This window comes from Dreissena polymorpha, chromosome 2 (assembly GCF_020536995.1).
Source record: "Dreissena polymorpha isolate Duluth1 chromosome 2, UMN_Dpol_1.0, whole genome shotgun sequence".
Classification (NCBI taxonomy): domain Eukaryota; kingdom Metazoa; phylum Mollusca; class Bivalvia; order Myida; family Dreissenidae; genus Dreissena; species Dreissena polymorpha.
In genome coordinates, this window is record NC_068356.1 from 129,770,335 (window position 1) to 129,784,298 (window position 13,964).

General features: G+C 36.0%; 1 protein-coding gene across 2 annotated transcripts in view; it reads right to left on the reverse strand.

Annotated features, from left to right (window-relative positions):
* Positions 1 to 6,448, reverse strand: part of LOC127868985 (target of rapamycin complex subunit lst8-like) — a 54,073-nt gene extending 47,625 nt beyond the window's left edge. The window contains exons 1-3 of one of the 2 annotated variants that reach the window (XM_052411210.1): positions 6,397 to 6,448; positions 6,005 to 6,128; positions 3,701 to 3,752 (exon numbers count right to left, since the gene is read on the reverse strand). In XM_052411210.1, coding sequence (XP_052267170.1) covers positions 3,701 to 3,752; positions 6,005 to 6,128; positions 6,397 to 6,428 — 208 coding nt within the window. In that variant the 5' untranslated portion in view covers positions 6,429 to 6,448. Of the gene's footprint in view, positions 1 to 3,700; positions 3,753 to 6,004; positions 6,129 to 6,275 lie in introns of both variants that reach the window. The other variant, XM_052411211.1, reaches the window with a different exon arrangement.
* Between the last annotated feature and the right edge of the window lie 7,516 nt (positions 6,449 to 13,964).

Below are 13,964 nucleotides of genomic sequence, written 5' to 3' on the forward strand. Positions count from 1 at the left end.
GATGCTATGAAACATCAGTTTATTAAAGTTAATTATGATAGTTTACAGTTTTATTGAAGTTTGCAGCTTCAACAGAAGTAAAGCAGCAATGCTTTTCAGGTATGCATTTTTATAACTCATTTCACCCTATTTAAACTTTTCAAGAATGAAATCACCCTATTTTTCAAAATCAATGGGTGAAACCCCTATTTCCCAAATAATTATCTGGGACCCTGCTAGCTATCATAAACACAAATGTTTTGACTAAGTTTCACGAAGATTTGACTACAAATAAGACTTCTAGAGTGTTAACAAGGTTTTACTGTAGCCATAAAAGGAAAACTGCCCTGCCCCCTGGCAGTAAATGTCTTTCAACAAACCGAAACCCTTTTGGAACTCAGCTGAGATATCATAAGAATAAATTCTCTGAATTTTTTTCATGAATATTGGACTTCTAGAGTGTTAACAAGGTTTTACTATAGCCATATAAGGAAAACTGCCCAAACCCCATGTTTATCAACAGACTGCAACCATTTTCAACCTGAACTGAGCGATCATAAGAACAAATGTTCTTACCAAGTTTCATGTAGATTGGAATATAAATGTGACTTCTAGAGTGTTAATTAACAAGGTTTCACTATAGACATATAAGGAAAACTGCCGCACCCTCTGGCGGCCATGTTTTTCAACAGACTAGACCCATTTTGGAACTCAGCTGTGATATTATTGGGGCAAATAATCTGACCACGTTTCATGAAGATTGTACTTCAAATGTGACTTCTAGAATGTTAACAAGGTTTCACTATAACCATATAAGGAAAACTGCCCCGCCCCCTGGCAGACATGTTTTTCAACGGACCGGAACCATTTTGGAAATCAGCTGAGATATCATTGATACAAATATTATTACCAAGTTTCATGAAAATTGGACAATAAATGTTACTTCTAGAGTGTTAACAAGGTTTCACTAAAGCCATAAAAGGAAAACTGCCCCGTCCCCTGGCAGACATGTTTTTCAATGGAACGGAACCATTTTCGAACTCAGCTGAGATATCATTGGGACAAATATTCTGACCAAGTTTCATGAAGATTGGACTTTTAATGTTACCCCTAGAGTGTTAACAAGGTTTTACTCTAGCCATATAAGGAAAACTGCCGTGCCCCCTGGCGGCCATGTTTTTTTAAAGGACTGGAACGATTTTACAACTCAGCCGAGTTATCATAAGAACAAATGTTCTGACCAATGAACATGACGATTGGGCAATAAATGTGAATTCTACAGTGTGAACAAGGTTTTACCATAGCCATATAAGGAAAACTGCCCCGCCCCCTGGCAGCCATGTTTTTCAACCAAGCGAAACCTTTTTCGAACTAAGCTGATGACAAATGTTATGACCAAGTTTCATGAAGATTGGACAATAAATGTGACTTCTAGAGTGTTAACATGAGTTTCTATAATTTGACCTAGTGACCTTAAGTTTTTGACCTCAAATGATCCAGTTTCGAACTCGACCAAGTTATTATTGGGACAAATCTTTGGACCGGTTTCAAAAAAGATCAGACAAAAAATGTGGCCTCTAGAGTGTTAACAAGGCAAAATGTTGACGACGGACGACGCACGACGGACAAAAAGTGATCCCAAATGCTCACCATAAGCACGTTGTGCTTAGGTGAGCTTAAACGTGCTTTCTGGCTTCTGGCAATCAAATTTGTTTTCTGGCCTACTAAAACAGTGTTTAAACAAGACCATTGCCAAGTGTAAGAACTAAGAAGTCCCCTACCGGTGAAACTCCACTATTTTCAGCAATATTTCTAGTCTATTTGTTGCCATAGCAACCAAAATTCTTGACATAGGAACAAAATGAAATGACGTGCATAATCTCCATATTGCCATCTATTCATGTTTCAGGTTTCATGAAAATATATATATAATTTTTACAGTAATATCAGGATCCCCCATTTTCACCAATATTTCTAGTCTATTTGTTGCCATAGCAACCAGAGTTCTTGATGTAGGAACAAAATGAAATGATGTGCATAATCTACATCAGTGCTCCAGCTAGGATTTGAAAAGGGCAGGAGGGCTTTTTTGTCAAAAGGGCACTTTCGACGCGCAGTATTTTGTCAAAAGGGCACTTTTGACGCGCAGTATTTTGTAAAAAGGGCACGTTATTATTAAACCATTCAAATATAATGTCTACAATGAGGATTAAACTAATTACAATGTAATAAGAGATTTATGAATTAACATATGTAAAAAAAAAAAAAAAAAAATTTTTTTTTTGGGGGGGGGGGGGGGGGGGCAGGGCGGAGGTTCGGGGGGGGGGGGGGGGGCGGAGGTTCGGGAGGGCAGGGCGGCGCCCTTCGATTTAGGCCTAGCTGGAGCACTGCTACATATTGCCATCCATCCATGTTTCAAGTTTCATGAAAAAATATGAAGAACTTTTAAAGTTATCGCAGGATCCAGAGAAGTGTTAGGGACTGACGGACTGACATACAGAGCACAAACCATAAGTCCCCTCCAGTTTCACCAGTAGGGGACAAAAATAACCTAAATTAAGGACCTTATACACAAACGATATGCAAAATTGTGAAAGGTTTGATACATCATAATAATTGACCAGTGGAAAGAAGTTTATTGCTCTATGTTTTGGTTGCTGTCTCATGAAAGATTTGGTGTTAATGGGCTTGATTATTCAACCAGATGCTACAATTTACAACAGTTTTACTGAAATATCAACCCATGAATCATAAAAACAATCAGTTTTTTTCCATTATTTATATAAATCATCTTTCTACTGGTCATTGTTAAACTTTGTGTTTCAGCATAAGTAATTTTTTCATCATCAATTCACCATTTGTTATAGCTTATTGTCCCCTACCGGTTTCACCGGAGGGGACTTATGGTTTGCGCTCTGTCTGTCTGTCTGTCAGTCACACTTTTCTGGATCCTGCGATAACTTTAAAAGTTTTTAATATTTTTCCAATAAACTTGAAACATGGATAGATGACAATATGGACATTATGCACATCATTTCATTTTGTTCGTACGTCAAAAATTCTGGTTGATATGGCAACAAATAGACTAGAAATACTGCTGAAAATGGTGGTTTTCTGGATCCTGCGATAACTTTAAAAGTTCTTCATATTTTTTTCATGAAACTTGAACCATGGATAGATGGCAATATGGACATTATGCACGTCATTTCATTTTGTTCCTACGTCAAAAATTCTTGTTGCTATGGCAACAAATATATTTAAAAATTCTGACAATGGTTGAATTTCTGACAATGGTGGAGCCGGTAGGGGACATTATTGCTTGGCAATAGTCTTGTTAAAACTATATTTTTACATATGAATTTTGCAAAACGAACATGACATTTGTGTGCATGTCCGTCTTAACCAAATCTGAATGAGTCCATACAAGTCTGTAGTTGAACTATTCTGTTTTTATTATGATCATTATAACTGGACAGAAACATTTGATGGTCATTCAAACCATTGGGCTTACAAAAACTAGTTTCACCTTGAGATCCGTTGGTTACGATGATACATGTTTCTGGACCCCATCAATATTATATTATTGACAACAGAGTAGTTAAAGCATTCACTTTTGATGATTACCAGTATTTCAAAACAGAAAAACACATAAAAAAGGGGGGTAAGCAAAGCTTAAAAATAGAATTGAATGTTTTTATATAAGTAAGCATTTAATACATACCAGCTGCAGCAATAAACTGTTTGTCAGGTGTTATTTCCAATGCATTGACTTGCTAAAACTATAGTCAAGAAAATATATTCTTATGAAGGCTACAACTATCATCCAAGTAATTTTAATTAACACATGAACATCATAAAAACTGCATGAAATGACATAGTACTTTCATGACTTTGGTAAGGAGATATTACGGTTCATCATGCTTTTTTATCAGTCAAACTGACTGACATTTTACATAATGGACTCAATTATTTTCAATGCCCTGACCACATCTTCCTACAAATACTTAATATCACATTCTATACAGCATGCAATGTGACCCATTTGTAAATGTGTTGCAGCCCATTTTGATAAGTCTTATGTTGTCATAATAGTTTTTGTCCTATGATATTCATACTGGAATCATAACTGAAATATAAGGTATGCAGAGCAATATTTTCCATAAGGACTTCTAATGCTTTGAAGAGCCCTTTTCACATTTTGTTAATTTGACAAAAATAAAAAAGATTGTGTCAGATTCATAAATTTTCGTTGTATTTATGATATTTGTGAGGAAACAGTAATACTGAACATTTACCATGCTCTAAAATATCCATTATATGCATCTTTTGACAATTTAAAAACCTGAAAATTATAAAGCGTCACAATGCGAAACAATTGAATAATTCGGAGAGTTCTGTTGTTGTCTTTATATTTTGTGACACTACAAGGAATGCTTATATAAAGTTTAAAATACAGCATTCATTGTAATTGAGCACGGATGGCCGAGTGGTCTAAGTGATTGACTTTTACTCCAAGGGTCAGTGGTTCGAGTTCCAGTTGAGGGTTTCTTTTTTTCTTTCTTTAATTTATTTCTTGTTTTTTACTGGAGCTTTTTAGATCCAATGCTTACATTTATCAATATAAAGCATTTAATGACCAACTTTAAAATCTTCCAAAATCTGTGATAAGGCCCTTAAATAACAATACTATTCATTATAATAATAATATTATTATTATTTATAATACACAGTACCTCCTAAATAATATGGATGACGATGTAAAGCCACAAGACAGCGTTAGAACAGAGTCGGGTTATAAGTTCTCAGTTAATTTACAGCCATGTCGTATTGCCAATGCATGCACAGCATGCACATAAATCCTACCGAATTGATAACAGCATACATACAGCTTTACTAGTGCATATATAAATATGTAAAATAATCACATATAATTACAATTGCAATAATGTAAACAACATCATTCATGATTTATCAGAATTTGTTACCACCATACGAGCATCTATTTTTTTTTATTTTCAATTTCAAACTTTCCTTTTTGGTCACTCTTTAAGGACATCAAAATAGCTGTATTCATCTGAATGGAATATACAGTGAATGGTCTGAACTGCATTTTTGCAGATGTCAACTTACATGGCAAATCATAAGATTTATGCTACCAAAAATTTGTCAGGCTTTAATTTTGACGATTATAAGTGTTCAGACACTTTCAAGTCTAAATATACACGAGACATTAACCTTTAAAAAATGATGTTTAGGCCTTAACACAAAAACACAGATCAATCACACAAGTTGTTCTCATAATTTGTTAAATAATTAAACATTGTTGTACATCCAAATGTGGCTCATTCCTAAATGGGATGAAAACAATAGATCCACCATTTTTTCAAATGAGACCATTACCAGTGCAATTCCAAAAGTGGCGAGGTACTACCATTGCAAATTGTTGGTCTCCAATCAGGTGTGAATAAATCTAACAAAAAACTTAAGACCTGCAGGTTACCATCTGCAAATATCAGGTTGCCCTGGCATACCATATTGCCATATAAGTTTAATGTTCTCTATTCCACACGACATGATTTTTCTCCATACAAACTGGTTTTCAAACATAAAGTTTAACAAAGGGCGATTATTTAGGGGGATTATTTAGGATATCATATTTTCCCGGATAATAACTGTAGTGGCCAATTTCAGTGGGCAAGTGGAATTCTACATTTGTATCAAGTACATGCGATCAACTTTTAAATTTTACCAGAATATGCAATGCACAAAAGATCCTTTTTGATTTGTTTTGACAAAAATTACTTCATCATCAAATTGGTAAACATGAAGCATGCAAATGAAACCAAAAACAGTAAACAAAACTTTTCACAATGTGTAAACAATAATTAATTTTTTAGCAGGTGCATGCAAACCTGTTTTATATCAATTCATCAATCAAATAAATTATATTTTATAACAAAAATACACTGTATTTATTGCATTTCTTATTAACTGGACAATGTCTACACGTTTTTACAAAGGATACAGAATCCGGATGCTGCACTGTTCGGTAACAAATTCCACTATGGGCCTGCCAAAACCTGATTGCATGATCGTATCCTGCAGTGGCAAGTATAACAGGGTCGCCTGATGCATCTCCCGTGCTCATTCTTAAAAAATATTTAAGATAATAACTGATAACAGAATTAATCGACTGCCAGTTTAGTTTATCCGAATGATAATAAATGTCAACATAATATTCGGATATTATTTATTTCCGGTGGTGTGCTTGATTTAGTAATCAAACTGCCACTTACCAATCTTAACGTCGACCTGACATCTAGAGGAACAAGCCGTTTGTCGGTATTAGCGGATGAGATCGGAGTGGGCCATTTCTATTAGCGATTTATCTCAAAGATAGAATGATATGTAACTTACAATCGCTGATTAAATCTCAAGCATAGTAGCATCGATTCAACTTAGTTCGAACAAATACCGAAATTTTCATTTTTTACCGGTATAGACAGGAAATGGCTCCATCAGTTAAAAAGTCTGAATTTGACACAAACGATAAGGGCACATAACAACGAATACAAATTTGTATATATGGTGCGAACATATTTTACTAATTCTTAGATTAATAAAACACTTTTAAAATATGCGGCAAGTTATTTTGGCCCCTTTTCTCTCTCTCTCTCTCTCTATAAATATGGTTGGAAAAATATAATAAAGCACCAACGAATATACTTTCAAAAACACTGGATCCTATGAGGATACAATGACAATAAAAAATAAGTATATATATGAGAAAGAAATTGTTCAAACATTGTAAAAAATGAGTATCTTATACCCTAGCGCATTAGACTATACGTCTTCTTCAGGGGTGTATACATATATGAGTTAACGATTCTCCAGTGCGAATGCACAATAGAACCATTGTCTCGATGTTTTCGTGTTTTGTCTGACCATTTTTCATTAGCTTAAACACGAAAACATCGAGAAACATACTGGATAAGGCGACTCAATACTCTTCAGCCCCATGGAATCAATAAGAACGACATATAAAAATAAAACATCTTAAAGCAAAATTCTCACTTCCATTGTAACCATTTAACGTAAAATCGATATAATACACATTTTAAGCTCCATTTTATATCACACAATTTAATAAGTGTAAGTAACTTATCACAAAAATAAAAATAAAAATGACACAATACTGAATGCAAAACGTTCACTGCAAAGTTTAATATTTTATTATTACATCGATATAATGAATATCACGGGCGCCAGTCTATAACTTTAATAACCTTATAAAAACTTTATAATTGTAATATGCGTAAATAAAAAAAATAAAAAAATAAAACGCCATATAACTATTAAAACAAGACTGAATGCCAAAAAGTTTACTTCAATTTTTACGATTTCATCGATATCATAAACATCGCAGGCGCCAGTCTAAAGCACACTGCCTAAAGCAGCGTGAAGTTGTTTCCTGTTACAGCAGGGTTTTTACAAGACAATGGTTCTATTGTGCATTCGCACTGGAGAATCGTTAACTCATATCTGTATACACCTCTGAAGAAGACGTATCGTATATATATGTATTCACACATATGGACATATGGCCAGTTACGGGGTCTCTAATTTAGAAATAGGATATGGGGTTCCTACTTTAAAAACATGTATCTCCATACACTTTTTTTATCCGATATAAACACCATCCTATGCATTTTGTCCCGCTAGCAGATAGAAGTTTCTTAAATGTCATGTTTATCGTATTATGTTGTAATACAACTTCTTCTTAAGTACTAGAATTATAGTAAGAACAGTTAAAATCATTTGATATTTACCGATTTAACATTTAAACACATGTTTATGCCTCACTTCGAAGATTTTCACTGCCTTTCTGTCTGGCTGTCCGACCGTCTGTCTGTGTATCTGGGCGAAGTTTCTTGTCTCAGCCAATACTTTGCCATATATCGATACATTTTGAAATAACTGCCACAAATGTCCACCATCATAAGTAAAACTTGTCCCCATAACGCAAAGGTTAATATCACATTTAAATGTCAAAGGTAAATTTGACCATAAAATAGCTAGAGAATTCCTGTCTCAGCCATACTTTTGCCATACACCGGTATTTATGGATTTTATACGGATATGGTCACAGGAAAAAGGCACCCTCAAGTTGTGCGAGAAATACAGCATCATCAGCCTCATCAGTCATTCAAGCAAAGGCAGGCTACACATCACCACCGATCGATTGAAAAGTAAGGCAGAGGAACTGTGGAAGGATCTTCAACTGGAGAGTCATCACTGAGAAACACCTGCAACACCAATGTGAGCTCATCCACAACTTCATCGATTTTAAGAAAGCTTTTGACCGCGTTTGGTATGATGGACCTATGGCATATTATGAGAGGATTCAACATTGACGAAGGTCATCCAAGAACTCTCTGGAAACGCAAGCAACACAGTACTTCTCAATAGACAGAAAGGGCACTTCTTTATTATACCCGCCATAGGCGGATGGATATTGTTTTGGCGTTGTCCGTCCGTCCGTCCGTCCGTCTTTCCGTCCGTCCGTCCGTCCGGAGCCATACCTTGGAAGTGCATTGGCGGATTTCATTGAAACTTGGTATGAGTATATATATGAATAAAAGGATGATACACGCCAAATGGCATTGTACACCATCTGTTAATTACGGAGTTATGACCCTTTGTATCTTAAAAAATGCTTTTTAATATAAGCTTCGAGCTTTATCTCCATTAACACATGAGCCAGAGCCATGAAACTTGCCATAGTTGTTCTCAATCATCTGGGGGTGCTTCACATTCAACATCCATAATCCTAGGGGCTAAGGTCAAGGTCACACATTGAGGTCAAAGGGCGTTGTCCATCCGTCCAGAAAATGTTTGTTTCCAGAAGCATATTGACGGGGGATATCAATTCAACGAAATTGCTTGTCTAATTTATTTTTATTTAATTTATTGAGATTCGCTGATGACATTGGCCTCATGGGTGGTACCAGCAGTGAACTTCAAAATCTCGCCCATATACTCTATGAAAAAGAGGAGGCATACGGGATTGAGGTCATCACGGAGAAGTCGAAGATCGCGGTGAACAGCACGACCAATATCAATGCAGACATCACCATAAACAGCGAGAAGCTAGAAAAAGTGACCAGCTTCAAGTACTAAGGAGCAACCCTGTCCAATGATGGTACCAGTACCACTGATCTCCGAATACGAATTGCCATTGCGACGCTACATGCGGACACAGAACGCAGGATACGTGCATTTAAAAACAAATATGTCCGACAACTGCTCCGCATCTCCCACACGGAGAAAAAGACCAACGAGTACGTCCGGAACATTACGGAAACACTTGTTTGCACACCATAGTCCCTCTAGCGACCGTCAAACGACGACAACTATTTTGGCTTGGACACGTCAACAGGCACGACTCTCTGTGCAAGACTGTTCTCCAGGGCGCGCTAGCGGGAGGTCGCCGTCGAGGCCGTCAGAAGAAAAGCTGGACGGACAATATGAAATGGTAGGCATATCTTCGCATGCATGAATTAATATCAGCTGCACACAACAGACCTGACCGGATGAGAATTTCTGTGTCATCGTATCCTACCCACCGCCACCGGGTAGACCGATGAAGGGAATGATCATGGTGATGATGTTAGGAGATTTTTTTTCCTTTTTTGAAGTTTGTAATTTAATGTTTTAAATTGAAAATGTAAACAGGCTAATACAAGAGTCTGGTATAATACCAAAAATACAATATAAGACATAAAAAAGAAGCACATAAGTTTACCCTACCTGGTTTTGAAACAGTGACCTTTTGATTCACATTAACCAATCACCTGAGTGTCTGACAATCTCAATATGGCTTGAATTTTATTCTGTATAAGAGCAATCCTTGGCACAGCATATAACAAAAACTACAGAAAGAGTCCAAATTATTTAAACGTTTGACCTTTGACATGCATTACCGTCATCAGCGTTATTTCATTCCATGATCCCTGATTTAGTGTTCTTTTGTTGTTTTTGGCCTGGGGCGTAGCCCCAAGGCCATAGAAATGATATCAATTTCTGAGCCTATCCGAATTGGCTGGCTGCCAAAAAAATATTCCCAAAACTCCGATTTACCACTTAATTTATGCGCACAAAAAGTAATTCTTCGCAGATCTCAATAACCCGCCTTGTAAATACAGAACGTCACTATAGTTTTTATTGTTTACATATTAATGCGAAAATAATTTTCTCACTCGACGATCTAGGCTAAAAAAATACGAGTGTTTACGGAGACAGTAAGAATAATTTATTTCTGAGCCATTTTTGAAGACCTTATATTTGGTTTTTATAAACATATTTTAAAATATTGTTATTTTATTTTGCGTTAACAAGTTATTCCAGAAAAAAATATTCACGATCATTCTCGGAAATAGACGAAGTAACCGGTTATGGTATTTCACTGCGCAGATCGAGCGCGAAAATTGAGCGCGAAAAGTTCTACGTGAGACTAAGTACACCATCTGTACACCGTTCTTTATCAGGGTAAGTCTATTTTCTTTTGTATACACATTACAAAGGAAGTATGAGTGTTTTCCTGATCTGTTAACTATTTAATAAAAAGCTATTTTAGGCTATTGAAAGTGATTTATTTGACGCCAACAATAAAAGTTGTTTGCGGTCATGTTGTTGTTGTTATTGTATTATATGTTTACGGCCATGTAGACGAACCTCTACAAGATCTGTAGAGTTGAACAAAAGGTTATCATTCCCACTACCAGTATCGTGTAGTCCTCCGCCGTCTATGTACACTGTAGTTTATACACAAATATTTTCTTTTCTTACAGTCTCTGAGCTTCTGCACTCTACCGCTAGGGTTAATCCGTATACATTCGGACAAAGGGAGAAATTCGGACAATACTTCTTCCCAAGCAAACTAAATCTAGCCACAGGCCTTCAGCGCCTACAGCGCTTTGATTTATTCGGTGACCAAACAATTTGTAAATTTGTAAATTGATATTTCGACAAACTGTGAACTAGTCCTTTTAAAATGACTTGGTACATATGCAGTCCATCATGAGACAACGTTTCGCGTGTAACATTTATAACCATACTTTAAAGGTAAAGTAAGCATTTATTGTTCTAAAGTAAAATTTGGCCATAAGCAAGTTTTCCGGACTGTAACTTCGTCATTCATCATGCTATTTTTAAAAAGAACTTACCACTTGTGAACACCATAAGGAGAGGACGTTTCCTTCTTCGGAGGTTAAGGTCACACTTAGTAAAACCTTTTTTAGCTCGATTGCATCGTCATCCTATGGAATATTGAAACGCTATCGAGTCCGTTTTCTTTTTTTTCTTTTCTAGAAACAGTACTTGATGGTTTTGTGGGAGAGAACGCACCCACAGTTGGGATCGAACTCGCGACCTTCTGGTATATGTATAATAACGTTTGTCAAATGTAACTGTATCTGTTTTAATGCGATTACACCTTTCTTTTTTGTGTAAATCAAAACGAGTATGTTTGTACATAGCTGTTTAATCTGAACTAGAATTCTTGAATGGTTAAAACAGTGAAATCATAGTTATCATTTCATTACTGTGTTTGCTTTGTCGAAGTTTTGTTCTATTCATCTTAATTTGTGTGCATAAATCTTGTTTTGTATAAGTCCCTTGGGTAATTTCCTGAAATTCCCATTTACAAGAAATTCGCTGACTTCACTATTTCATTCTTATAAAGGGGATCAGTTAACAAATACTTTTACTTTGGTAAGCTAGTTTTCCAGTTCACATACTTAGCCAATAGCTCAACTGCCCTACTTGAATCAGAGTGACGGAGAGAATGGCCGTATAAATAATTTCATGACCAATCAGCACACAAGTTGTCACGAAAGAACTTGAACACTCAATAATTGAACTAGAAGTCCAGCTTTTTTTTCAAGGTTGTCCGCTTGTCAAGGTCAAGGCCACGCTAAAATTTTAATCCCTTCATAAACTCAAAAACTAGGTGAGTTAGTGTAATTTATCTTCATATTCATCTAATCAAAGCGCTGAAGGCACTAATGTTGTTCGCTATTGCATAATCTTAGACGCAACTCAAATATTATGTTATAGCTTTTTAAATCGAAATTAAATGAACGTGTGCATAGGCTAATCTTATTTGATATGCATTAAGCCCCGTTTTCCCTGAAAGCAGCCAATATGTACATATTTCAATGACAAACACTAGACTGGTCAATGTCGTCTTACAAGCTGGTAAATACACACACTGCAGTAGTAGAGCAGACGCTCCTAAGCATTCGTCGTCTGCAGTGCAGACAGGCAACGGTAATCGTTCCTAGCGTAGTGAGTTACCGTCCTTAGCGTAGATAAGCACATACTGATTTGCAAAACATGCTCTGTAAATTTAGTCGGCCGCTAACGCGACCAACTAAAAAGTGTGTCTTAACGCACAGGTCGAGATGTGTGTGCACTGTTTATCCTTATATTTATGATATAGAGATAACTTAGACAAAATAACAACAACATGTCTCTTTTTTGACGTTCTGAAAGCATTACAAATATGACGAAAATTGTATAATGAGAACCAGATAATATAAAATAAAATTTGCAATCACCATAATATTAAATAAATATTGTTGGAATATCGAATACCTATCATACTAAGAATATAATTTCATATTGGAAATTCCCTTTACAAAACTTTTTTGACACCATATACAATTCAAAATATACAATAAGATAATTGATGAAAATAAATAAATCTGCGAGCAGTAGTTTTTACTCACGAATTAGGTAGTCATAAAGACAGCGCGGTTTACCCTTACTTTGTTGTTGATGCATTACTTGTTACCCTAGTAGTTCACACGGTGTCAATCAGTCTCTTAGTGTATAGAACACACGTGCGCTTTTCGGCGTAGATGTTTTACCCAGCTTTTCACATCAAAGGGGCCTTTTCACGTTTTGGTAAATTGACAAAATTAAAAAAAAGTTGTTTCAGATTCGCAAATTTTTGTTTTAGTTATGATATTTGTGAGGAAACAGTAATAATGAACATTTACTGTGCTCTTAAATAGCCATTATATGCATCTTTTGACGATTTAAAAACCTTAAAATTATAAGGCGTCCCAACGCGAAACGATAAAATAAATTGAAGAATTCTGTTGTTGTTGTTATATTATGTTGTGGAAACTACGAGGATTGCTTAAATAAAGTATAAAATACATCCTTCATTATATTAGCACGGATAGCCGAGTGGTCTAGGTGGTAGACTTACTCCAGGACTCCAAGGGTCAGTGGTTCGAGCCCTGATGCGGGTTCCTCTTTTTTCTTTTTTATGTCCCCCACTATAGTAGTGGGGGACATATTGTTTTTGCCCTGTCTGTTGGTCTGTTGGTCTGTTGGTTGGTTGGTCTATTGGTTGGTTGGTTGGTTTGCGCCAACTTTAACATTTGCAATAACTTTTGCAATATTGAAGATAGCAACTTGATATTTGGCATGCATATGTATCTCATGGAGCTGCACATTTTGAGTGGTGAAAAGTCAAGGTCAAGGTCATCCTTCAAGGTCAAAGGTCAAATATATGGGTCAAAATCGCTCATTTAATGTACACTTTTGCAGTATTTCAATATTCAAGATAGCAACTTGATATTTGGCATGCATGTGTATCTCATGAAGCTGCACATTTTGAGTGGTGAAAGGTCAAGGTCAAGGTCATTCTTCAAGGTCAAAGGTCAAATATATGTTGCCCAATCGCTAATTTTATGAATACTTTTGCAATATTGAAGATAGCAACTTGATATTTGGCATGCATGTGTAGCTCATGGAGCTGCACATTTTTAGTGGTGAAAGGTCAAGGTCAAGGTCATCCTTCGAGGTCAAATATATGGGTCAAAATTGCTCATGTAATGTCACTTCTGCAATATTGAAGCTAGCAATTATATATTTGAAATGCATGTGTATCTCATGGAGCTGCACATTTT